This window comes from Paroedura picta, chromosome 2 (assembly GCF_049243985.1).
Source record: "Paroedura picta isolate Pp20150507F chromosome 2, Ppicta_v3.0, whole genome shotgun sequence".
Classification (NCBI taxonomy): domain Eukaryota; kingdom Metazoa; phylum Chordata; class Lepidosauria; order Squamata; family Gekkonidae; genus Paroedura; species Paroedura picta.
The window spans coordinates 130,540,757-130,566,988 of NC_135370.1; the positions used below are offsets into that span (position 1 = coordinate 130,540,757).

Below are 26,232 nucleotides of genomic sequence, written 5' to 3' on the forward strand. Positions count from 1 at the left end.
ACTGGACGCAGACTTTATTTTGCTTCTTCAGACCAACACGGCTACTCTCCTGAATCTTATTACAAATCACTGAATGCTTTGCCAGATGCGTCCTTAAGAGCCGATTACTGCAGGCATAAAATTGTTCAGTTTATCACTTGACTTGCCCCTTAGCTGCTTCCTTTATAAATTGCAGCACTTTAGACGGTATAGAAGCTCAGCCTGTAGCTCAGCCTGTTTGATCTGTGGTGGTCACTCCACCTGTGCCACTGACATGTTGAATTAGCTGCATTCATACAGCTTGGGAGCTGAGCCATTACCTAGGACTAAAGTGAGCCTGGGAATTTCCTGGCCTCGCCTGAAAGTGTAGCCCAATTAGCAGCTTTGTTTTCTTTTACTTCTCATATTCTGTGTTCTTTCCCACCAGCCTATAGATTAATGTTATTTGTGTTACATTTTCTATGCTGACCTTCCCCCAGGACTCAGGATGGCTCACATTTACTCCCAGTATATTTGTGCTTTGTGTATGGCTTCTGTTAAAAGCTGTAAAAACAATGTCTGGAAGAGAATTCCTGGAGAAACTTACCAACAGCTGACTGGTCTGAAGGAAAAGGTGATACATGACTCCTAGCTTAGTTTTCCAATGCAGGTGCAAATGTGTGGATTCATAAACCTTTTTTTTTCTTCATGCTTTCTGATATATTAAAGCACTAATGCAATCCTTAGATTGAAGATCTAAGCATTGTGGACCTCTGGAGTGTTTCTGTTTGGGGATACTGGGCATTCTAGTTCTGTTGTAAACGGTGGATGTCTTCTACTGTTGGTAGCTATTTCCACTTGAGCAGGATTCCACTCTATGACAGCTAGTCAGGACCCTTCCTGGAGGCCCTAACTCTCCTGGTTGTCTTGCAGTGGGACTTGTTCCTGTTCATGCTTCATGGCATTGTTGACTATGGTTTAATGTCAGATGTGGAGATACAACGATGTTTGCATGACCTCCAAAAATCTCCATGGCCTGCAGTAAGTATTTGTATTTTGGCCTGTGTTTCCTTAACACTTCAGCTTCATATTCTGGCCAATTGATAAAGCTAGAGATGTGAAGGGGACATGGATGGGAGGCCTGTGATTGATGCCTGCATTTTTTTTCTATTAAGATCATTCATATCTATGAATGATCTTTGCCTATCAAGAATAGCTACTTCATCTTCACAAGTACCTTTATTACCTGGCAAAGGTAGAAACTAGTAGATTGTTAAAGAGAATATGTACAAACACTTCACCCCCAATTCTCTCTATGAGGAAGAAGTAAGCTTCCCTTCTCCTGCTCTAACACCCTCCCCCCCCAAACCATGAGCCAGAATCATGAGAATCTGGGAGCCTGAACATGAGCCAGCAGTGTGACTTGGTAGCTATAAAGGCAAACAGGATTTGGGGCTGTGTTAAAAGAAATATAGTGTCCAGAACACACAAGGTGTGTTCCTATTTTTTCTTCCTATTTTTGGTCTCCCAGATCATAGTTGCCTCACCCCAAGGGTCAGACACGACTCGGTGTTTGCACAGGGGATACCTTTACCTTTTTAGGGAGAAAAGTAGGGTATAAGTGAAGTAAATAAGCTTATTTTTCTCTCTTTTTAAGATACAACAAAACAAAATCAGAGTCTAGTGGCACCTTTAAGACCAACAAAGATTTATTCAAGGTATCTTGTTTCTCTTAAAGGTGCCACTGGACTCTGATTTTGTTTTGTTGTGCTGCTTCAGACCAACACAGCTACCCACTTGAATCTTTAACATACAGTTCACCTTGTCAATTAGTTAAATTTAACAATGAATAACTTTTAAATTTGTCTCGACTTCAGTAAGCTTTGAGGGTCTTTTTGTTGAAAAGTAGCCTCCAAATGTAATTGAAAAAATGTGTTTCTTTTCACCATTTAAAGAAGGGTTCAGAGCTTGTAATTTCGCTGGAACTGGTAACTGAGAGGAACAAATAAGTGTAAAGACTTGAGGACCCCAAACCAAAAACAACATGCCTTTGGAGTGCTACCAGACTTTGTCCTGTTATCTTATGAACAAGACTGGCAGAAAAATGTGCCAGTGTAGTGACTAGCTGGGTTAAGACTTGTGACTCATATTTTTGCTAAGGAACAATATATTCTTCCATAGATTACATAAGTGTAACTGTGCTCTGCATTTTGTTGTTCCAGGACTTTTCCAAGGAGTTTGACGCTCTGCTAAGAATATTCATTTCTGAGAAGTACACTGAAGAACCAAAGTCTGTCCCTTGTGAATTGCTGGGACAGCCCAGAGGAGCAGTGGCAGCCCAAAGCTAGTGCAGGCGCAAAGTCTCAGAGCTGCCAGTTCTGTTCATTAATGCTCTGGCATGGGGGGTTGCACAGACATTAATCTGGGTGCTCCATCTTGTTCTCTGCAAAATGATGTCCTGCGTTGTTAAAACGTACGCTGCTTCAAGAGGACACCTCCTAAGCACCTTAATAGGAACTGCAGGATCAAATCTGTTCCTTTGTTGAAAGCAAAAGAATTGTACCCACAAGTTGGGAATATAGTTGTGCAAACAGCTGGAAGGGTGGGTTCCTTAAACATTTGGGATTGTCACTTGGAAAAACTCTCGTGTTTTAGTAAAGTCTGTTGTTGCCTTGAGAGGAAAACCCTCACGCGAGACTACTATTTAATGATCAAGCATGCATAGTTGAAAAGTTTTAAGTTGTCTCCTTTCAAAAGTTCAAATCATGTTTTAAAAATACTGCCATTGCATCAGGAATCAAATGACAGCTTGTCTGTTAGCTTAAAAAAAAAGGGGGGGGCACTTCAATGCCTTCTGAAAAAAGGGGGACAAAGCCTTTTGTATTTGGAATTTTCTAATAATGAGGGACATTTTACTTTGTATTGTGAAGACAGTATTAACCAGAACCATTTAGTTAAGTATAATTATGAACTGTTAATTATTTACCAATTGAAAATCAATTAAATATAAAATAATGTTCTAAGATGGCAACTTCAGAGCTTGAATATTAATTTTTCTGGCATGGCCTCTTCCTAGGATGCCCCTTCCTCCTGAGAACTTTGTAGACTTGCTTTTAAAGGGTCTAGTCAGCACACACAGATTCCAAAACATTCTTCAGTACTCGGCACTTAGCTTCATACCGGCCGTGCGTCTCCCTTTCCCTCCTGTTTCCTTCAACACATTAGAATATGGTCCTTAGGAATCCTGTTTTGTTTTCATTCTTAAAGCAAGACATAGTTAATTTGTACACGACAAACATGGGCTTGCTGCTTCTTCCTGCTGCCTATACTGGATGCAAGACATGATTTCAGGAAACAGAATTTAATCTTTCTGTGTGACTTTGTTTCAAGATCTTTATTTTCTAGAAAATAACAAAGGGAGGCCGCTGTTAGCCCAATAGCATCAGGTTTGTACCCATCAGTGTGGATTTATCTGTTATATGCAGTCACCAGCTGCCAAGAGTCCTGGTAATTGCTTTTTATGACTAATGATGATATATGTACAATGGGGAAATGTGATAACTAAAGCAGTTGAAAGAACTGGTGTGTAACAGGCAGAGGTAATGCTAGAGTTGTTTTTAATACACAATATCCAAAACAGATTTTAAAAAACCTGGTATCAGCCATTTCCGTATTTAGAAAACTATTTATTGTGAGGATATGAAAATAGCAATCTTGGTTAAAAGCAAGGTATGGGCTAAAGATACGGTACAGTAAATGGGTGTTTTCTCCCATATTGAGCAAGAGTTCACAGAAAATAGTTTTGCCCTGTTTTAATAGACTCTTCCATTCTAAGCATTCACAGGTACCATAGTGTTATATTTGCAAAAACAAACATTATATAAATAGTACTTTTAAAGTATCAGTTATTTATAGAAAGCATACATTAATTGAATACCTGTAAAAATAATAATTAGCTTAAGCATATAAAACCACCTCAAAACAAGGATATATAAATAAATTAATTTGTAAACATAGAAAAAACAATTGTATGCTTTTATAAAAATAAACTTCTGATGCACTGTACAGTAAGACATTACCCTTCACTAGGCACCATCTGTATTAAGAAGAGAAGTCCCTCTTAGATGTTGTTCCTGCTATTTGGTTCATCAACAGAGGGCCGTGTCCCCAAAAAAATAATAAAGGGAAAAAAATCTTAACATATACAAAGTCCTTAGCTGGAAATAGATTCTCAAATATGTCTCTAATTCACATTTTATGATCTGCTTTACTGGTACTCTGAGTAGTTTACAGAAGTTTCCTTCCCCAGTCCCAATAACATCTAAGTAACTTACGGCCTGGATGTTGTAAACTATCTCATAGTATTTTTGCTATACAATAACTTAGTTTGGCCATGCTCTATTAAGCTTAATTACTAAACATAATTTCTGTGCTTTGAATTCTGAAAAGATAGATGCTTACCATTTGGGCTAACAGCCTGAGCTGTTGCATATTTACTCATAAGTAAATCCTACTTCATTTGATGCTTACTCCCAAGTAAAGGCTTTTAAGGTTGGTTGTTCTAAACAGTCACATTCAATCTCCAGTTGAATCAATTATTTGTGAATTGTGATAAAGTAACTTATTCCCATCCTTACTCTTGATACAGGCTGGTTGTTGACTCCTTTTCTTGGAGGGGGGAGGGGTATCTGCAGAACTTTGTAGAACCACCCCAAAAGGAAGTGGCTTCTGGAGAAGAACCCCCCCCCCCCTGGATATCCCGTACATAGCTCTTAGAAGCTCATACTAGCTGGTGACTGCCTACGCATTTCATCTTTCATGCCACTATCCTCCTTTCTGTTGCAAGAAAAGATCACTAAAGTTTCTCACACCAATTACCTACTAGTTTGTGTCATTTGATACCACAAGAAAAGGAGTTTATTATTTCCATAGTTACCAGAATGCTATAAATAAGTTGGGAGCAGTTAATAGTGCCAATAAAACCATTGCAGGTGAATCACTAGTCTCAAGAAGCTGGCTTTCTAGAGCAGAGTGGCAGAAAATGATGCAACAGCTACCATGTTTGTACTAGGCTTCTAAAAGCTCTATTTTTAGCAACAACCTGAATCAAGTAACTTACATCTTCACATGAATAAAGCATGCTATGAGACTAACTTACAGTGTGTGTACAGGTGTAAATTGTACAAATTTATTATAAACAGAACTACAGGAATATTAACAAAACAAGTATTATTTGATATAATAAAGTATTTGCCCCCAACAATCCAGATTTTGAGTAGCAGAACTGCAAAAGGCAGTTGTGTCATTGGAGGGTTTTATGGAATATACTACTAATAATAAGGCTACAGAAGAGAAAGTCAGGAGTGGCATTACAAAGAATGGCTTCAAGCGCTGATCTGTGGTTGGGGAGGGGAGGGGAAACACACTTGAGGCCAGTTCCAGCCTGGTCAGGTCAGTGTGGGCTTACACGGCTTTAAGGTTATTTCTGTAAATATCCCGAAATTCTAGAGTCCTGCTACTCTTTAACAAGAGGACTGGGAATCTAGTGGGTGGACCAACTACTGCGTCACTGACTGACACAACTAATATCTACCATTATGCTCATGCTTCTGAGCTATGAATTTGGTCTATCCAGTTTCAAGCACAGCAACTTTGTGTTCCGGTGATTCTGCAACAGTCTTTTCTACCTGAGTTGTGTTTGTGTTCCAGACTGAGAGTAAATCTCAACCATCTGGTTCTGCTACATCAGAGCCATACATGAAACAGCTTCTATGGAAGAGGTCAACATACTGTTATTCACCTTGAAAGGGACCATCATCTTATCGAACCAGAAAGCTGACAAAACACAATTAGTAAATTAATTCTTCATGTGCAAGCACCCTTTGGCCAAGGGCCCTGCAAAGGACATTACAGTATCTGCTGCAGCGGTGAAGGGCTGCTAGAATGAACCCCAAACCTGCTACTTCTCAATTCAAGTTTGCTGCACCAGCAGTCTTCCAAAGACTGGAGAAATTTTTCAATTCAAAACTAGATGCTTGCAAAAGGAGCAAGTCTTGTTTGATCACTGGTTCTGTAGAGATGTTCAGCGGGAGGACAAGACCTTAAAAAGTAAATGCTTTGATTAAAGTTTGCCTTTCTGATGGCTGTGTTCAAAACCAGATGCTCCATATCGGTGCTGCTCAGTCCGTTTAGATGTTCTGGGATCGCTTGCTTGCAGTTCTGAAGCCAGCCATTACACTGTAATCCTGGCGCTGCTGGTATTTACACTGGGTTGATAAATTGAATGACGTTGCATGCCTAGCCAGCGAGGAAGTGAGCTAGTCTAGCTATCACCAAAGGTTGCCGTTTGGCAACAGAGCTCAGAAGACTTGCAGGGATGGCTGGGGCACCCAGGTCAACCTAAAGAAATAGAAAGGTTCAGCCAATAGGCCGGCAGCTGCAAGTGCTTTTGAGAAATGCACTGAGCAAAGAATGAAACCTGCTTAGAGAAATGGTAACAAGAAAGAACCTAGGTTTATATATTCCTGTTTTTTAATCTTTCAAAAAAACTGTAGATTTGTGCTTGTTGTATTGATAAGTTATTCGTGACAATGCTAAGAATAAAGTTATTTATGAAGCTGTTGTAGCTAAACATTTTTAGGTATCAACATTTCTGGGGTAGGTTCTGGATTAACCTGGCAATTTTCATTACTTTCTCCTCTTCCTTACTTTAAACCGCCCTCCTATCATTCCTCAGATTGTCCCGCAATCCCCCGGGACAGCATTTTGTGGAGATCAGTGGGCCGGGCAGGAAAGTTTGCTGTGGCTCATCTTGTTGCAATGGAGTTTATCCAGAAATGCGCATGTAGTTATTCACAGGTGATTGGTAGCTGGATAGTGTGTACGACTCTACCTATTGTACATGACATAAAAATCAGGTCCTACTGAAACATGACCAAAGGCATCCCTATACATTTAGCACTTTCTTGCACAGGTAACTGCTTTGAGAAATGCACACTTATTAAGACTCTGCCTATCCAAATGTGAATTTTCAGAATCCAGCTATCAAGCCTAATCACCAATACAGCAGTCTAGTATTCTACAATCAACAGGGTGGACTCTGGATATTCTGTGAGTGGAAGCACATGCCTCCCTTTTTCTCCAGCAGCTTTCTGCGATCCACAAAAAGGCTTTCCTAGGGATCTAGAATGCATAGTGAGAAGGAAAAACAGGCCTCTCCTCCCTTTCCCCTCATTGGAAAGTACAAATGACCCAATCCTCTGTTTCTAGATTTGACAGTGCACTTACCTGGACCATGTAGATGACTTTAGTTATGTCTCTTCCATTCATAGTATCAGGTTCTAATATCCAAGCACTGGGCAAAATCTCTCCTCGTACCATTTCTTTACAAGGACGAGGCATTGACTCTTCATAAACTGACTGGATAGCTAGTATGGACACATTTTCCTGCAAACAACACCACAGCAAACACAGTTGATTAAAGTCAAGAATGAATGAATGACTTTTCTCTGATATTTTCTAGTCCTCATTACTAAGGAGGACATAGGAATGAATGGCTAGGCTTTTTCACGGGTCTACACAGAAGGAGATAGCAAAAGTAGCCATCCTATGGATTAATGGAAAAAACAGCCTGATCTGAGTCACTGAAAATAAACAAGTTTCTATACCACTACCAGTTCAAGCATGTGTAGGGCAGTTCAAGCCTCTACCAGTGAAGCAAAGAGTCTTAGATTGGAGTATCTCTGCATAGGATTGCATTGAAGTGTCTCATGGAGTCCAAAGGATCTTTAAAATGTTTGGCAACGAAATGCCCAACTTCCATCAGTGATCCAGATTGCTGCTTACTTTTTTGAGTTAGTGCAGGTCAAGCGGAAAATGAAAGTTTGAGTATATTTACCTCTTTGGCTTCTACAGAGATGCAGCAGAAGTCCCTCGGTTGCTTTTGGTAACACAAGGAAATGTCACTCACCACATACACTATAATTAAATACGAACAGGAGAATTTTGTTATGGCCATTTTACTATCTTAAGAGATGTCTCCCCTCCCACTGTGTTGCAACAGCCATACATTTTTTAAGGTATCCATAAAGTTATTTATTTTTAGTCACTAAAGCAGTGGTCCCCAATCTTTTTGAGGCTGGGGACCGGTGGCAGCAGCAAGGGCGATTGCCTGGCCGACACTTTTGCGCATGCGTGCAAGTGCTGCGCATGCGTGTTTTCGGCCGTGCATGGCGTATATGCACATGCGCGGCCCCACTTCCCTCTCCCCCACTCCCACAGTAAGAAGCTTGCCAGGCCGCAAGCTTGCAGCCTGGGAAATTTTTTACTCCAGGGGTGCGGGGAGAGGGAGCCACGGCCTGGTGCCAGGTCCTTCGTGGCCTGGCACTGGCCCGCGGCCCGGTGGTTGAGGACCACTACACTAAAGGACTAAATTATACCGCTGAATTCTTGCCAAGTAGAAAGGTGGGAGAGATTTGCAGTGTTGGTGGTGAATGTTGGGATAGTGGGGGGGGGGGGGGGGAGCAGTCTGACTCTTCCTGCTGCAGCTGTATTTTCCTAGTGAGAGGCATTCCAAGGTGGCTTGCTATTACCTGCCTCTGGGTAGTAGCAACCCTTGATTTTCTTGGGGGTCTCCCATCCCAGTGCTGACCTAGCCAACTCTACTTAGTTTCCTGAAGAAAACAGCTGCTTCAGAAGGTGAGCTGGAGGGGTTCATATCCCTGCTGAGCTACTTCCCTTCCTCAAACTCTGTCCTTCACAGGCTCCCTCTCAGATCTCCAGGAATTTCTTAACCAGGGTTGGCAACCCTTTTCCAAAGGTCTCCATCCTTGGGAGGCAGGGAAAGTCATCTGCTTGCTCCTGGCCATGGGATTTCCCACTGCTTGCTTCTCTTTCTTTCCACATCTGTCTTTTCCCCATTAAAGCCCCAGAGTGGTTTTTACAAATGACTTTATAAATATATATATTTTTCCAGACTAAAATATGACCACTGCACAACCACCAAAAAAACTGCAGGCACTGGAGTGTGTCCTGGTAGACCTAACACCAGGAAAGTGGTGTGTGTGGGAGGGGCACTAGGGAACCAAGGGGGCGGCAGCCCAAAGTTTGGGATCCACTGCTTTAGCTGCTTTTAATGAGAATGCAGCAAACCAAGGCCTGAACCCCTGTTAGGGAGGCATACAGCTGAAGAGAGGAGGTTGCCATGATTCTCTTCCCATATATTACTTTGCAACTGTTGAGACTTGAGTCATTCTTTACCCAGCTGATTCTTTAAAAATTGTAGCCTTAAAAATACAGAAACAATTATATGAGATAAGAAATTGGGTGAATGAGAAAACAGCTTTATTACTTCAAACATCCTATTCACAGTAGCTTGGAGGAAGTCCCTGCCTTAAAACTCCCGGTTAATTTTTATGAGAAGTGGATGAGAAGGCTCAAAGGATTATCCTCATTCATTTCACTAGTGTGTCACACAGCTCTGGGCAAGGAAGGTTATGCCATTGGTAAGCCAGTGTACTACTACACATCGACTGGCCATTCCAGCTCATAGGATGTTTTTAAAAAGATCAATCAAATACAGCATAGACTTTTGGCAGGTGTAGCCTGTGTTGACTTTCACATCTTCTTTCCTTTGCAGTTTAGCCTTTCAAAGGCTTGTTTTAAAATTTTGTTTGCTATTCAAATAACAATTTCAAGATAGCTTGGAGATGCATATCTAATAGGCTTTTTACATATTAAGGGCAGTCTGTCATAATTAAAGATCAATTTGTCTAAAGGACAGTATTTAATTGATATGTTCTGTGTTACTTGTTTTGGAATTTTAAAGGAACCTCTCATGAAGAAATAAGCAACATGAGGAAACTTAAGTCTAGTGTAGCTATGAACTAATTTGTTACACATAAGCACAGGAATGTCCTCACCTAACTCAATACTGCTAGTTATTTTCTTGTGTACTTGTGCTGTGGTAATGGTTTTGTCATACAAGTGCCTCTTGCTAGGGTCCTTCAGCATACACAACACAGTGGGAAGAGGTCTGTCAATCACTCCTGCTCCCAAGAACCCGTGCTTTGTTGCAGATGATGAAAAGGCTTTGTAATAAACTAGCACATCCTTTTCCATACATTGGTACCTGAATAAGAAAGAAAGCAAAGTGGATTTGTAATTAGAATACATTAAGAGTGAGCCTGACAGGTATTGGGCCTAACAGGTATTGGGCCTAAAAACTTACTTCCAACCAGCTGTTGCCCGGCCACTGTAAAGATTCCTCAGGTCATTTGAACATACTGCCATAACCTATGAAGCAATTAAAACTGGTTAGAACATTCCAAATGCTTTTAATTCCACTTTGACTAAACCTATATGTTTTAAACAATCTCAGTCTCATAATCAGTGTTTAAGTATCTCTTCTAAATGGTACACAAGTAAGTGATAATGCATTACTAATGGACATTGCTTTGGCTGCTCATTCTATAGTTCATGAATTATTTGCCACAAGAATGCTGGCTGGATTCCCTAACCAGCTGTTCCCCTTGGGTCAGAAAAAAATTCCTGTAATGATGTCCAAACCAGTTGTGGCTCTGACACCCAAATCAACCAGTTGCTCCTAAAGGATAGCATGATTGTATAGAAAGTTGCAGAGAGGACCGTGAGAACCAACAGGGTCATGCTCTTCTTGTCTTTCTGACAGCGAAAGTGGTCCACCGGGAGACAAAGACTACCTTAATCACCCCACACATGGATCTGAAGCAGTAGTGAAATGTGTTTAGATAACAGTTTCATTCTGGAAATGCTGGACCTGCATCATGCCCATCTACTTGACTGTCCTGCAATAAAAGGGATTTGACTGGCTCTATACCAGTGCAAAGGAGCCTCTTGTGGATGGTAAAGCAGCCAACATGCAGTCTGAAGCTCTGACCATAATGCTGGGAGTTCAATCCCAGCAGCCGGCTCAAGGTTGACTCAGCCTTCCATCCTTCCGAGGTTGGTAAAATGAGTACCCAGCTTGTTGGGGGGTAAACAGTAATGACCGGGGAAGGCACTGGCAAACCATCCCGTATTGAGTCTGCCATGAAAACGCTAGAGGGCGTCACCCCAAGGGTCAGACATGACTTGGTGCTTGCACCTTTACCTTTACCTTATATCAGTGTAAAGTATGGTTTCTTAAAAAGGGGTCATACAATTATATCCTTCAGACAACTGAAATGCTGCTGTTAGGCTATTAAGCATTTTTACCACTCTGTGGATTTCATCTGTCAAGCCCTTTTGGCCAGATGTGAAATGCGTGGGAAACAAGAACTGAGCACAGGGGTGAGAGGTTGAACTGCAACAACTGAAAGTCATCCCAGCAATAGCAATTCAATAGTGCTCTATTTACATCTGAGACTCAACTACCAAAAAGTGGTGATTGAGTCATTACAGATGTGTAATTTATAGATGTGTGTGATTTTTATCTGCAAAACATGTTTCTAAAGGTTATAGTGAGCCCCTGACTAGTGCAAATCAATCATCAAGGGCCTCATGGAGTAATTCCATGAATCACTCAGCTTTGCTCTCTATAACAACAAAGGAGGTTCTCATCCTTCAATAAAGACTCAGGTCAAACACGCTGAAATATCACTTGTCTGCTCTGTCTATGGGTAAGAGAGGGCCCAGATTTCTCTTACACATATCATCACTGAACTTTTCCTTAAAGGAGCTTTTCTCCTGTACCCTTTTCTCTAGCCATGGCCTGCTGGAACACTCTGCTGAATGAGAATAGAGCCTTGCAGAATCTAAGTTCCACAGGGCTTGCGAGACCAAACTGCTCCACCAGACCTATGGTTGAGGCCTAACAGCCAACATCTTATCTCATAGGTCTCTCCACCTGCATATGCCAAACCATACTCCCTAAGAAAGCTTATACAATGCTCCCCCACCCCTACACATGACAGGAATTGTATGGGCGGCATTCCTTATATTCCTTGGCTGATGCAGCATTTGGTCAACAAGTTCCCTTTCCATGAACAGACAGCAGTAAATCAAGAAGATTCAAATACTGCTATTGAACAAGGCCTACATCCCTCTATCAACAGAAGATAGAACATAAGGACTTGCTTTGAAGGCTTCATGTCCATGAATAAAGGTGATGCAGCCGCACCAAGGAGAATAATATAATAATGGACTAGTCTGTATACTATCATTAGCTGGCCTCCTCACGCTTCATGCACACTGGAGTCAAGGTATGCATAGGGGAATAGGCTCAGATGTGCTGGCCACCTTCCTCACATATGCTAGTCTAATGGCTTGTGATCTCACAGCCTACAAATATAAGAAGTATATGCAGGTAGACTCTTCTCATAATTGGGAACACTGCTTTTTCAAATGTTCCCACTAACAGGGAAGGAGGCCAATGCTTAGGCCCCTTGCTCATGCACTGGAGATCAGATGTTTGCAGGATGCGTGACCAGCATGCTTGCGCCCACTTTATGCCATTTGATATCATCCTACTTCATGCTTACAGTATTCTGAAAAGTTACATTTTCCTGCATTTTATTCTTAATACATCCTACTCCTAAGAGACTTTTTCATGTTACTGCAGTTACTCTTACATTACATAACAGGGTGGTCCCTTCTGCTGTGGCTAGAGAGCAAGACTCATTTGCATAGGCTTACCTGTGGAACCCAGTTTGGATTTCCTCCATCTACCGATAAAAATATTCACAGTAATTACCAATGTTCCATTTTGTAGCCTGCTTTTTACTACCTGAAAGTGTCTCAAAGTGGCTTACAATCACCTTCCCTTCATCTCCCACAACAGACATCCTGTGAGGTAGGTGAGGCTGAGAGACCTCCAAGAGAACTGACTGGCCCAGGGTCACCCAGCTGGTTGTGTGTGGAGGAATAGGGAATCACAGCCCATTCTCCAGATGAGAGGTCACTGCTGTTAGCCACTATGCCTTACTGGCTCTCAGGTTTTTTAGGTTGGTTGATACTTTTTTCTCTCTCTAATGGCTCTGATCAAATGTGCTCCCTGCACTCTAATGTGATCATACGTATCTTGTGCACATGAGCTTTCACCAGCAGAAGCGAATAAGCATGCTCAGAGAATGCAGACAGATCTTCTACCCATATGGGAACAAACAATCTCCTGTGTACATGAAACAGCTCCCATGTCTACAAGAAATAAGGATCAGAATAGCTTTTTATAGCACAAACATTATACATCTGATTAATAATAAAGGCTGCCAATCCCTATAGCTTTTGTTTTAGAGACATATCGCCGGTTAGTGTCTCCTGTTTCTTTTTTTCTGTTTCCTTCTCCCACTGAAGTAATATCACATTTGAAATTTCCTGCAGCTTGTATGTTAGTACTCCATTCTTAGGGCCATGCAGCAATGAGAACTTCTCCAGTAACCAGTGTGTACAGGAAAGTACTGCATGCACAATCACAGCACCATTGACCCAAGTACCTATCTTTAAACTGTCCGTGGCGCCGCGGGCGCCACGGACTAAATAAATGGCTAAGGGGTTCTAAGGCGGGATGTGTCCGTGATGAGAAAGGGTCCGGATTGGACCCTTCCTCCGGACGGACAATCAGCAGGCGCGCAGCGCCTGCCGAATGGTCCCTCCGATTCCCAGCCCCAGCAACTGCGAGCCGTGTGCCGTTGCTCCCTTTGCCGCTGGCCTGGTGCGTCGGAGGCGCAAAGCGCCTCCGATGCATCAGAGGCATGAAGCGCCTTCGACGCGTCAGGCCGGCCGCAAGGGAGCCCCCGGCCTAACGCGGCGAGAGACGCGAAGCACCTCTCGCCGCGTCAGTCCGCCGCCCGAGCAAGACCCCGCCAGTCGGAGCTCTACAAGACCCGCCTGCAACTCAACATGGCCGCCGCGGGCACGCCGAGGAGCCGAGGACACCCCACCGCTGCCGCCCGCCCTCGACGACGCCTCCTCACTAAGGTGCCCTTCCTTTCCGCGCTGCCCTGTCCCTCCCTCTCCCCCACATTCTAGCGCCCATTGTATTTCGTTTACAATGGGCTCTTTTCCTAGTATCACCATAATTTGTATGTTTTGAAAAAGTATTCAGATTAGCTTCCAAACATATGCAGAAAGTAAAGCAATTATGCATGATTGTGTACAGGTTTCTCCTTAATACAGTGGTTAGCTCCATGTAGAGTATTATTATTATTATTAATTTTATTTGTTAACTGACACTCTTGGGCAGAGTAAATGAAATATGTAAAGTAACTGTCTATGTATAGGGCAAATTAGGTAGCAGAATATAACATTTCTCTATTTTCCTACCCTTTCTTGTAGGCAAAGAATAAAATATGAATAATTATGTTCATCATCTCACCTCTGCAGTAGCATTAGCCAAGACGTATTTAGACAAATCCTCATATCCTTTCATAGGAGATGCTGGAAAGGTACTGGGGGAAACAATTATGCTTTGAAAGAACCTTTGGCTGGCAGGAAGCGATGACTGGATACTGCTCTTCTCTATACATGACGATGTTGTACGAAAAATCTCTGAAATAGATAACAAGCAGCCCATACCACTCGAAGTCTTGGTTATTGGAGTTTGTTATTTTACAAATACATGACAGGTTTTATGGAATTAGATATGCATAACAAGCTTTATGGAATTGGATCAACGGTCCACTTAGCACATCATCCTCCCACCCCCAGTGTCCTGTGCCAGGCCTTTCCAGGTTGCCAATGCTGAGCTGGGAAATTCCTGGAGATTTGGGGGTGGAGCCTGAGGAGTTCGGGACATCAGTGGGGTCTAATGTCATACAGCAGGGGTGGGCAAACTGTGGCCCTCCAGATGTTCATGGACTACAATTCCCTTAAGCAAATGCTGGCAGGGTCTCTTGGTAATTGAAGTCCATGGACATCTGGAGGGCCACAGTTTGCCCACCCCTGTCACAGAGTCCACCCACCAAGGCAGCCATTTTCTCCAAGGGGACTGGTCTCTGTAGTCTGATAATGAATTGTAAGTTCAGGACACTTCTAGGTCGTGTCAGAAACGAGCTACCCCGACAGTGACAAAAGCCACTAGCCCAGTGCCCTTCATGCCAGAGCTTCACTCTCTGCAGATACTACTCAATACACCATCTCAGCCTCTTGGTTTGGTATTGATATCCCACACAAATATCCACAATGTTTCACCCATCTCTTATCTATAACCTTGGAAGGGGAATACATGCACAAAGGAAACTCAGCGTACAGAATGTTGGGAAAGCACCAACTGTGTAGCACACACTACAGCACGTGAAGAGAGACTTAGAGAGTTAATTCAGTTTGGAGGTTCTCAGTATGTTACCAATATATGTTACCTAGAAAAAATGTGGCCCATAGGTTTCTACTTTCTGTTATCTGCTGCAGCCAAGGAAAAACTGTGTGCTGTTCCTTCTCAAAAAATGGACCTGTAGAATTAACTGTTCTGTGTATCTGAGAGTTAAGTAAAGGTGTTCAAGTGCCTGAAAAAAGTCTTCAGCTTGGACTCAAATCATCTGTTAATGGCCACACCATGAGAGAAAAGATACGGTCACTGTGCTGTTGTGAATGGCCCTCATTGTGTTATGGCCATTTAGGTCTGTTATTTTTAAGTTTTCTATCAAATTGTTGACACATGATAAACATTTTTAACTCCTGCTATTTTGCTTTTCTACCCTTCATAAAAAGATGACACAACCCACACACGTTTGTGGAAATGATCAGAATGAATTTATTTAGCCCTCACCATTAGTGGAGTCCTTTTGCAGTTGCTCAAGAATATAAACTTGATGGTTTCTAATAGCTGAGCGGCCTCTTGGGTGTTCTACATCTTCAAGAGAAGCCTGGTGGACCAAAAAGAGACAATATTTGTTTTCTATGTGGAAGTTACCAGCTGCTTCTCATTCTTAGGCAACCCGTGATTCTTTCATTGTCCTTTGCAGCCCATGGTCTTGACCTTGCAGCTTCCTTCTGCTTACTCAACACTGTTCATTGCACACACAGAAAGCATGCAGAGCTGAAGAAGCTTACTAGAAAATGGGACATCACCTCCATAAAGAAAGAAACCATTGTTCAAGTGAAGGAAAATGCAGGATCTAAGCCTGCATTGTACAACATAGCCATATGTTTGCTTTCCTACATGTACCTTGCATTAACAAAACGCAACAAAACGGAACCGGGACGCAACTTAATATCGCATCTCAGGCCAGGAATTTAGGGGTGACCATTGATGCCTCACTAACACTCGAGGCACAGGTTAAACAGGTAGCTAGCCGGGCATTTTTCCATCTTCGCCAGGCTCGGCTACTAGCGCCATATCTGTCCTCCGAACACCTGGCCACAGTGATCCATGCAACGGTCACCTCTAGACTAGATTTCTGTAACTCGCTCTACACCGGCCTGCCTCTGGGCTTGATCCGGAAACTGCAACTCGTCCAAAATGCGGCTGCTAGAGTCCTCACAGCTACACCATGGAGGGCTCACATCCAGCCAGTTCTGAGGCAGCTGCATTGGTTACCGGTCGCCTTCCGGATCAGGTTCAAGGTTTTGACCTTCAAGGCCATCCGTGGTCTAGGCCCAGCATATATGAGGGACCGCCTTTTGCCCTATATCCCCCGCAGGGCTTTACGCTCTGCGGGGGCTAACCTACTGGTCGTTCCCGGCCCCAAGGAAGCCCGCCTGGCCTCGACTAGGGCCAGGGCCTTTTCGGTCCTGGCCCCAACCTGGTGGAATGAGCTCCCGGAAGAGCTGAGGGCCCTGCGGGAATTACCAGCATTCCGCAGGGCCTGTAAGACGGAGCTCTTCCGCCAGGCTTATAACTGAGGCCGGGCGGAAAGAAGATCAGCCCGCCCCTCACAAACTGGCGGTAGAGAGCGTCACCCCCCGCCGTAGATGAGGATGCGGAGAGCAAATGAGTAGATTACGCCATCGCTGTTACAATTACTGTAAATTATTGGTTTTTATTGTCATTTTATGGTTTTATTATTATTATTAGGGGACGGGGTTATGTAAGCCGCCTCGAGCCTTCGGGGGGAGGCGGGGTATAAATATAATAATAATAATAATAATAATAATAATAATAATAATAATAATAATAATAATAATAATAATAATAATAATAATAATAAATGAAATGCTGGAACCTTTCTGAAGGTTTCCTGTCTTCAGTGGGGCGAAGTCATCCAGATTGGTTAGGTTATACCTTCTTCAGCCTCAAGCAGGGGTAAAGAAATTTTCTTGCAAGTCTCTCCTGGGCCAATTATGCACCCATTGGATAATGCACTTTCAATGTGCTTTTGCAGCTAGATTTTCCTGTGCATAACAGGATAATCTACTTCTAAAGTGTATTGAAAGTACATTATCCAATGGGTGCATAAAGGGCCCAGATTGGATTGTCTGTCCCTTTGGTCTTATAAAGTCAGAGTCCAGTAGCACCTTTAAGACCAACAAAGATTTATTCAGGGTGTGAGCTTTGTTGGTCTTAAAGGTGCTACTGGACTCTGATTTTATTGTGCTACTTCAGACCAACATGGCTACCCATCTGAATCTATCCTTTGGCCCAATTACAAATATTTTGATCAGGTTCATTTTATTTTTTTGTTTGAACAGAAAATGGATAATTTCACCCCACTGAAGAGAGGAAACCTTCAGATATTTTTATTTGTATTTATTCGTAGGTTCCAACATTTAATTCTCCTTCAGTGGGGGAAGTCATCTAGATTGGTTGTATGCCCAAGCTGTTACCCATGGAGAGAACGCGTCTTCCTTCCTGATCCACCACCTACTGCAACAACCTTCTGCTGAAGGATGTCTCTTCAGAGTCTATCAGGTCAATTCTGTAATGGTTGACAAAGGTGGGAAAGGCAGACCACATGGCAGCTCTACAAACCTCTTCCACTAGGGCTCTTGTAGAGAAAGACTATGATGAGGCTGCTGTTCTTGAAGAATGAGCTGTGGTGTTTTTTGATGCTGGTAGGCCCTGGTCCTTGTACACATTACTGATACATGTTCTGACCCAAAATGAGATTGTTGACTTTGACCCTCTTTTCCTAGTGATAGACTGCTATGAGATATGAACAAGGCATCAGAAAGCCTAAAATAATTTTGTTCTGACCAGATATATATGAAGAACTCTGCATGTATTCTACCTTATGCCAAGCTTTTTCCTTAGGATCCCTGGGCTTTGGACATAAGGATGGCAACACCGACTCTTGGTTGACATGGAATGAAGAGATCACCTTCAGAATAAAGGAAGGGTGTATTCTTAAAATTACAGAGTCTTTGTGAAAGATACAAAGTTGTTTTCACATTGACAAGGCTGCACTCTGACACCATTCTTGCTGAAATTATTGTAATAAGAAAAACTTAATTCTACAGTTTGTAAAGGCTCAAACAGTGCCCTTGTAAGTGCCTGTAAGACCTCAGAAATGTTCCATGCTGGAAATCTGTGTCTGAGTGGTAGAGCTAACTGAGTACTTTCAGTCCAACATGGCTGAATGGCTGCCTCTTTGCTCTCTCAGGCCTATTATGCACAGCCGCTGAAATGGCAGCATGGAGAACGCGGAGGGGGAAGAAGCGAAGCAAACCGCTTACGCACGGGATGGAACGCAACGTCGGCAAAACCCAGAGTATCCAATTATGCACACGGCTACTCCAGAGCCGCTTCTGGTTGCTCCCTGGTCCCAGGAAGCTCCACTTTCTTCCGCATCTGGCTAACGTGGCTTTTTCGGCGGCATACGTTGACTCTGTGCCCGATTGCTGCCTGCAGTGTGCATAATTGGTGATTTTAGCCGCCGCCATTCCACCCCAAATGCAGACCTTCCACTCCGGGCATAATGGGCCTCACAGAAGCACGTCTATGTTATAGCTGGAGTTGGGCAGTTCTTATCTCAAGGCTGGAGGAGAAATGGAAGAAGTTGATTTTTTTCAACCGATGTGCCTCCAATGGTGGGGATTTTAGCTGTTTATATTTCATGTTCATTTATTCAGAATGCAAGTCAGTTCTGGTATTCTGTTCTTTAATGTGCCAAAAGTGCATTGGTTTATGACCTAAGAAGGATTACTAAGATCACAAATGGCTGGTATTTATTGCTTAGTAGTATTAATGGTCTGTTTACATCTGAACAGACTCTAGAAAGGTCTCCCTCTCTAGATTCTATGGTGTGATCTGTGAGAAATGGCATAGTGTGTTCACAATGTTCTCCTATAAGAAAACACTCTTTAAAGCCCTTTTTATTCTTTGATTTGCAAAACACAGTTGTGGTCAGTTAAAAGTATTGGGTTCAGGGAATCCAAAGCAGCTTGCCTATAATTTGGAAGTTTTTAACATTCTAAGATAGTCCCCAGTGGGAGCTCCTGAAGGTATTTCTCCCTTAAATTTAATCCTGTATGATTTGTACAAAGGCAGAAGACACAGAGATTAGCAAAATGCTTTTTGGAAATCTTGTTTTATAGTAATCAGATCCAGTAAATCAAAGTAGTCTGTCTGTAGGCAACGGCTATAGTGGCTACAGTGGCTAAAGTAGTTTATTTTGAATAATTTTAAGGCATTTTCCACTCAGGAAGATGGTAAACTGATAGTTCCCCCTTCACTGCTGCTACCCCTCCCCTTCCCTCTCCTCCATTTGGCTCTGAAATGAGGAGAGTGTCTGGGAGAAAGGAGAGAGTGTATTTCCCCCTTGATAGATAGCCTGTGTCCAGAAATTGAAAAGTATTATATACACATTTTGAATAACTGAACAAAAGCAAATGAAACTGCTATGTCTCATATATTCAAAGGTTTTGGTGGTCAGGTCCTGTAATTTAATTTAACTATGGTATTTTGTAACTTTCTCTTGCCTGGAGATTGGCAACTTTCGTTTCTGTAAAAAGGCGACAGCTGGTGTGAGGCTTTTGGCTGCTGGCCCAGCACAAGAAAGCTGTCCACAGCTGCCTAGCCTACAGCTCACTGAGTTCCCCCCTTCCAAGTTTTTGTTTATGTTAGTAGATAGCCTTCCCTGAGAGAAAGAAGGGGGGAAGGGTCCTGAAATGTAGGGTTTTAAAATCTGATGCACAGAGAGGCAGGAAGGGGGATTGGGAAAAATGAAACTCTTCCACTCTTTCCTCGCTGGGACGTGAAACTAAGATGTCCAATGGGACTAAATGATTTAATTTTTTGTGGAGTTTTTTTTTTTTGGTTTTACGATTAAATATTCTGCTTTTGAATATATCTGTTCAGAATTGCTTGTGCTCAACCACTGAGAAGTATTTTGTGCAGATGTTTATTAACTGAGCTAGATGTAATCAAAAGCAGAAGGGTGTGTTGCTATCGGTCCTATTAGTTGGAACATCCAATCCTGTGATGTGTTGAAAAGTGTGTGTGGGGGATGGTGCTGCTGCCATATTTGATCCTTGCATGGCCACCGGTCTGCTGAGTGAAAAAAACTAATCCCATAGGCCCTGGAATCATCAAGTTGTCCCCCCCCTACAGAACATAAAATCTCCTTCACATGCCTCCACATGGACATCAACTCAATTGCTGGGTTGCGAGGGGTTGACTGTCATCATCTGAAACTCCTGCTGGGCTTGCTGCTTACCCAGAAGCTTCCAAGTCAACAGGAACAGAGATGCCCTACATCAACTCTGCCAGATAGGAGCAAGCTGCTTCTTCCTGGGCCTCTCTGGTGCTGATATCCCAAGGGCTATGCAGAGACCTGAAGCTTCAGATCAATCAGCCCTTACAGTGGCTCCTACCACATTTGGGAGGTTATCCTGCAGCAGATCTCCAGTGCATGAAGCTTTGGGTAGAAGGGGCCTTTCCCTTACTGAACCTTTCTTTTTCTTTTTCTACATTATACGGCAGTCTTCTTTGTCCCTGAAAAGCCCAAAGACCACTCCTTCCATCTCAAAAGCCATAAGTATTCTGGAATTTATTTAATTAAGATTTTATTTCTGTCCTGAAAGTACAGCTAGGCTGGAGCTTCCTGCCAGAACTGCAGGGTATCCAAACTGGAGAGCCAGTTGATCCAATCAGGACAGACTTGCAAGAAAACTTGCATACCCCTGCCTGGACCTGGAAGAGGCATAACCTAAACAATTTGGATGACTTTCCCCACTTAGAGAAAACGGATGTGTTCTTATATTTGAAATTATGATGCACATTGCTCATGTATAATCTTGTACAAAGGTTATTCTTTTGCAGTATATCCAATTTTGCATGCATCTCTGTGGACATAAACTAGAATCCTGCATTTACAGTATATCTTTCAGTGATGTACATTTTGATTTAGAGAAATGAGAACAATTTCTGCTTCATAAAATTCTTCCCTTATCAAACTTCTCTGAAATATCAACATTTTTTACCTGCTCTTCTTGCTTGCTCAGTATGCTAGCAGCATATGTAGCTGTATTACTGCTATTGTATCCAGATGTTGGTCCTGAAGACAGACTAAGGGAAGAATCTGTGCACAAAGTGCTTGTGCTTACAAGGGTTTTCAGCTTCATTTCCTCCTGTAATGAATGGCTCTGTATTAAGGAAATGCTAGAAAGATGGACACGTTTACTGCTAATTCACACAACCAGTTAGAATGAAAGCGATCTATTTTAAATGCTAGAAAAGAGGTATGATCAATACGTTCCCAGCATTATTGGAAGCATATTACTACTTTCCCAGGCTTCACAGATGATAAACCTTCTCTATGGAAATGTAGATAAAACTTGAATTTATCCATCAGATTATCTGTACATAAGTTATACATTTCAACAACATAAAACAGCCAACACTCAGGGGGTTTTATGGAACTCAAGGTGGCTTCCATGGGGTTCTCATGAGGTCTCACATCCAGGCACTGACCACACCCGGACCTGACCCATTTCAGCAAATATGAGTTTTCATACCCTAGAACCCTTTTGGGTCACAAAAGAAACCAGCAAGTACACTCTAATCTGTTAAAGATGTACTACACACATTCTATGAATAGCAAAATGGATATTTGGTTTGAAGAAGTGTCTACAAATAATACAACTACATAACCAGCTTAGCACTGAAACATGACCAACTCCTGACTGACTCCTTTGGGGCTCCTGAACAGGCATCGCGTTCATGCAGATTATTAATAAGAGAGTTGTAAGTCTCCAGAATTCCATGAAAACTGAGTGTCAGACACATAGGCAGTCACTGAATCACAAAATCTTCAGCCAGACCCTACTGTAAGAAAAAAAGATACTTCACAGAAGATTATATCCTTAAATACAATAGTCACAGCAGCAGTGATAATTTTGAGGCCTGTCAATACTGGCAATTAGGGTTGGGTGCTTCGGCCACCAAAGCAACTGTTCCAGCCCGAAGCACCGGCGCCTCCCCTCCCCCCTCCCGCACCAAGGCGCTGGCTGCTTTGGGCTGGAAAGGCCACTTTGGTGGCCCAAGTGCCGAACCCTCTGGCAATGTTATCAAGCTCTGTAGTTAACCAGTTAACAAAATCCCTTGTGAACAAGCTGCAAAGTAAAAAGTCTGTAGTGAAAAAGATTTTCACAGCTTTGGGAGCACAAATGTAGCTTCCCAATGAGACAGAAAACCAGGTCACTACAAGTAGCAAGTGAACGACTCTCATTTAATTCTGTAAGGAAAAGTAATTTCTGAATCTGAGCACAACAAAATGGAACACAGAAGGAAGGAAAAGACCACGTTAGCCACTCTGAGCTCCTTGAAGGAAGGCTGGGGCAAAAATAATAAATATCACCGAGGGGAGCCAAAACCCATACTGCTCCTAAAACTAGAAAGCACAGTTCTACCAGACTGGTGTGTATGTTATGCGTGTGTGTAAGATAACATCTTGTCTGTAGGCACATAAAGAAAAACACTCAACATGACACTTCCTAATTCCATGCAATATATGGACTCTGTCATACCTTCTCACACTACATCTTGCTATTACAAATTTCAACTTACTTTCTGTAGTTGAGAGAATAGTTGCTCTTGAATGCGCCTCTTTTCTTGCTCTGCTCTTTCACGAAGCTTGTCTCTAGCTCGTGCAATTTCTGTTTTTGTCTCTTCTCGTGCTTTCTGATAATCTCGAAGCAGCAGTTCAATCTCTGAAGGATGCTGAATCCTCATTTTTGGTTCATAAACTCTACAGGAAAGGGGGAAATGTAATGAATCCGTTTCTGATAGCTTGTCTTCTTAAAACCAGTCTTTAAGAATGCTGAAATGAGAGCTGGTCCATTAGTATCACTCGATCTGCTCCCAGAGCTGCCGAGAGACTCAGCCTCAGACCTGCCAGATGACAAGCAACCCGGATGCAGCCATTTGTGCCAGCTTATATCAAGACCCGAGACAAGATCCCTTGGAGCCCTGGGGACTCACCAGGGGAGAAGCATCTCCGGCATCAGACCAAGACCCCTGCAAGTCCTGGGCATTCGCTAGAGTGGCAGCGAAGGCCATCTACCTTGACAGCTGTCAGAAGATCAGCACGCTTGACAGCTTGCTGTAGATGGGGACAAGCTGCAGATCCTTCCTCTGATGAGGGTTAGCTCCAGGTGTTGCCCTTTAGCTGAGGGCAGCTCTGGCTATATCAGAAGGGCTTTGAGGCAAGGTCCTTCATGGGGACAACGCATGCATTACCCTGCCTGTCTTCCCAGATGACTCCTGCTCTGGTTCGCTTCAGCAAAGCTCTGCTCCTGTGACTCCCGGTTCCTGACTTTTGGCTTGTTTCTGACCACATTCTGGCTCTTTGACTCTTGTTTCGTCTCCCAACCATATTCCAGCTTTTTGACCCTTGTCTTCTGACCATGTTCCGGCTCCTTGACTCTTGGCTTAGCTTTGACACCACTCCTGAATCAGGTCTGCATTTTGGCTCTTTCCCTCTCTCTGGCTTTCGACCCCACCCCGCTTGTTGTGAACTCTGATTCCCATGGCTCCTGACCCTCCTGCACTGGACTGGCAAGCTCTCTGCCCCAGCACAACCACCTGGTTATGCAGGGGCAGCCCAGCAGGGCAGCACATCCACAGTAATAAAAGTTGTAACTCCACAGGAGCAAATGCCTTGGGTGGGTCAAAACATGTCCCTTTTGCCACAGGGGTAAGCAAGAGCTATGGAGGGGCCACATGAGAGCTCTGTCCAGACTAAGGGAATAAAAGCCTATAACTCTTAACTATTATTATTTATTAAATTAAGCTAAAGAGATACATGTCTGAAAGAAAAAACATGCTTATCCATGGGATATAATATAGGCTATGCCTTGTACAAAATCAATAGGAGGGCATGTGAAAAAAAAATTGGGCACATCCTAGAAAATCCAGCCAGATAAGACAACTGTATAGTATAGCATGAAACATCTCTTTGTACATACAGGGCATCCTACTATAAGACAAGATTATATTTCAGTAGCTAAGATGTGGGAACAAATAACTCAAAATATCCCAAATCCTCATGTCTCCAGAAAGAAGATACAATAAAGTCTACCTGGTATTTTCTACCACATCTCTTCTCAGTTGCTGAAGATATTCACGGCGATGGCTAGGCAGATCTGAATCTCTCTGGTTCATATCCACAGACTGCAGAAGATTAAGATGTTTTTGCGGACTAAGGCTACGAGTCCTTCGGAAACACTGAAGTCTCTCCTCTCTCTGTTTTCTCTGTATCTCAATTGACTTTCTGTGCCTGTTGTAGGGATGGTGGGAGAAAGTTGATAATTTGTATAATACAGACCTGGGGGAAATTACAGAGACCACTGTATATATGTTAGGATGTTTGTATGCTTATTTATAAGAACTAAAACTGCAGAGGGGGATGAATATGCGAAATATATAAAACTCTAGCAGTTGAAAAAAATAGGAAATAATTTTTAAAATTAATATGAAAAGCTTTCAATTAATAGGGCTTAAGGGAAATGAAGGAATTTTAGATAATGTTGTTTAAAACCTGTATTTGGTCACAATGGGATGGATTCTACTCCTGCTTCACCATTCCAATGAGCACAGTTTATTTATTAATTAAAATAAAATACTGAATCTAAAATCTTACAACTTGGATTTTCAACAGAACATTTTCTGAGGTTTAATGAGTCTGAAATACTTAATACCTTGAAATGAAGACTATTTGATCCTGAACAGTCAAAAATGTTTCCATCACAACCTTATGTCTGCTCCTTTCCTGCCCTGGACATTCAATTAAATGCTGGGAGAATGACAATATTTCTATAATCTTGTTAGTTCACCCCTCTGTAGAGTTTTCATGCTTGTGAGAAAGAGTTCACTTCCCTCAGATATCCCAGTGGGAAGATACTGGCATGTCCATGTCCCAAGGAGGGAAAAATTATACACATCTTCTATAAACTCCCTTGATTCAACCCAGCATATCGTTTTGGATTATCAGTTTCATGTGACCCCTCACAAAGAATTTCTCCCCTATTTCTCTCTAGGGGATTGGTAAACAAGTTACACTCCAGTTTATCCTAAATGATCATTCTGCAGAGACCACATTGTGTGTAGCCAAATTTTTAATGGTTTCATTTCAAGCCAGATCTAAGATCTCTTAAATTAATTTTATGTTCACTTTGTTTGGTGGTATCTGCTTCTCACTTACTGTATGTCAATATTTATTTATTCTTTTTAATTTATACTCTCATTTATCAACTGCCACTCCCAAACTCTGCCAGCTCATGGTGATTTACAATAAAATCCATAAAATCAACAACAAAAACTACCATATTCAACAATATTGGCAGCAAAATCTAATCTGTTTCTCTCCCCCCCCCATCCACATCCAATGCCAATAGACCACAGAATCATTATCATAATCAATTAAAGTATCTATTCCCCATCTCTCCTTTTTGCTGAAGTTTGAAGCTTTCCTCCATACTGGTTCTTACACCAGAGCAACACCCACTTAACTTGCAAAAGGCTCTTTACTGGAAGAAGGCTACTTGGAGGGTGGTTGGATCCACTCCAGTGTTAGACTGAAGATCTTTGCCAATTGCACCCTCCTGCTGCAAACCTTCAGCTTTCTCCCCATGCTGTTCCAGGGGATCCTCAAACCCCCAAAGAATAGCATCTTGAGCATATAGTGGCCTGCAGCAGGAGGAGGTTCATGTATGGAAATCCTTACATTCATAGAAGTTACCTGGATTGCCATGAATGGATAAACTGGTTGCATGGCCTGACAACCAGTAAGATATGGAGGAGAGGAAGATATTTACTGGGGGGGGGGGTGTCAGCGATCTATTACTATGTGATATCACTTGCAGCATCACCCATAAGCTCCAGCATTGCATCACAGTGGCACTCTAGCACTTGCCCCCAAACATTAAGGATTTCTGGGAAAGTGC

The 26,232-nt window shown here is 42.5% G+C and overlaps 2 protein-coding genes across 4 annotated transcripts in view; one reads left to right on the top strand and one right to left on the bottom strand.

The window, feature by feature from the left end:
* Window positions 1-2,981, top strand: part of CDAN1 (codanin 1) — a 45,840-nt gene extending 42,859 nt beyond the window's left edge. The window contains exons 27-28 of the mRNA XM_077322738.1: window positions 892-999; window positions 2,181-2,981. Coding sequence (XP_077178853.1) covers window positions 892-999; window positions 2,181-2,306 — 234 coding nt within the window. The 3' untranslated portion in view covers window positions 2,307-2,981. The remainder of the gene's footprint in view (window positions 1-891; window positions 1,000-2,180) is intronic.
* A 642-nt stretch (window positions 2,982-3,623) lies between these two features.
* The window catches only part of STARD9 (StAR related lipid transfer domain containing 9), a 110,443-nt gene continuing 87,834 nt past the window's right edge, over window positions 3,624-26,232 (bottom strand). For 2 of the 3 annotated variants that reach the window (XM_077322734.1, XM_077322737.1), the window contains 10 exons: window positions 24,369-24,566; window positions 22,856-23,036; window positions 21,271-21,417; window positions 15,677-15,773; window positions 14,288-14,460; window positions 10,187-10,251; window positions 9,879-10,087; window positions 7,856-7,935; window positions 7,246-7,404; window positions 3,624-6,357 (listed from right to left, as the gene is read on the bottom strand). In XM_077322734.1, the coding sequence (XP_077178849.1) occupies window positions 6,256-6,357; window positions 7,246-7,404; window positions 7,856-7,935; window positions 9,879-10,087; window positions 10,187-10,251; window positions 14,288-14,460; window positions 15,677-15,773; window positions 21,271-21,417; window positions 22,856-23,036; window positions 24,369-24,566 (1,411 nt within the window). In that variant the 3' untranslated portion in view covers window positions 3,624-6,255. Of the gene's footprint in view, window positions 6,358-7,245; window positions 7,405-7,855; window positions 7,936-9,878; window positions 10,088-10,186; window positions 13,111-14,287; window positions 14,461-15,676; window positions 15,774-21,270; window positions 21,418-22,855; window positions 23,037-24,368; window positions 24,567-26,232 lie in introns of those variants that run through there. The other variant, XM_077322736.1, reaches the window with a different exon arrangement.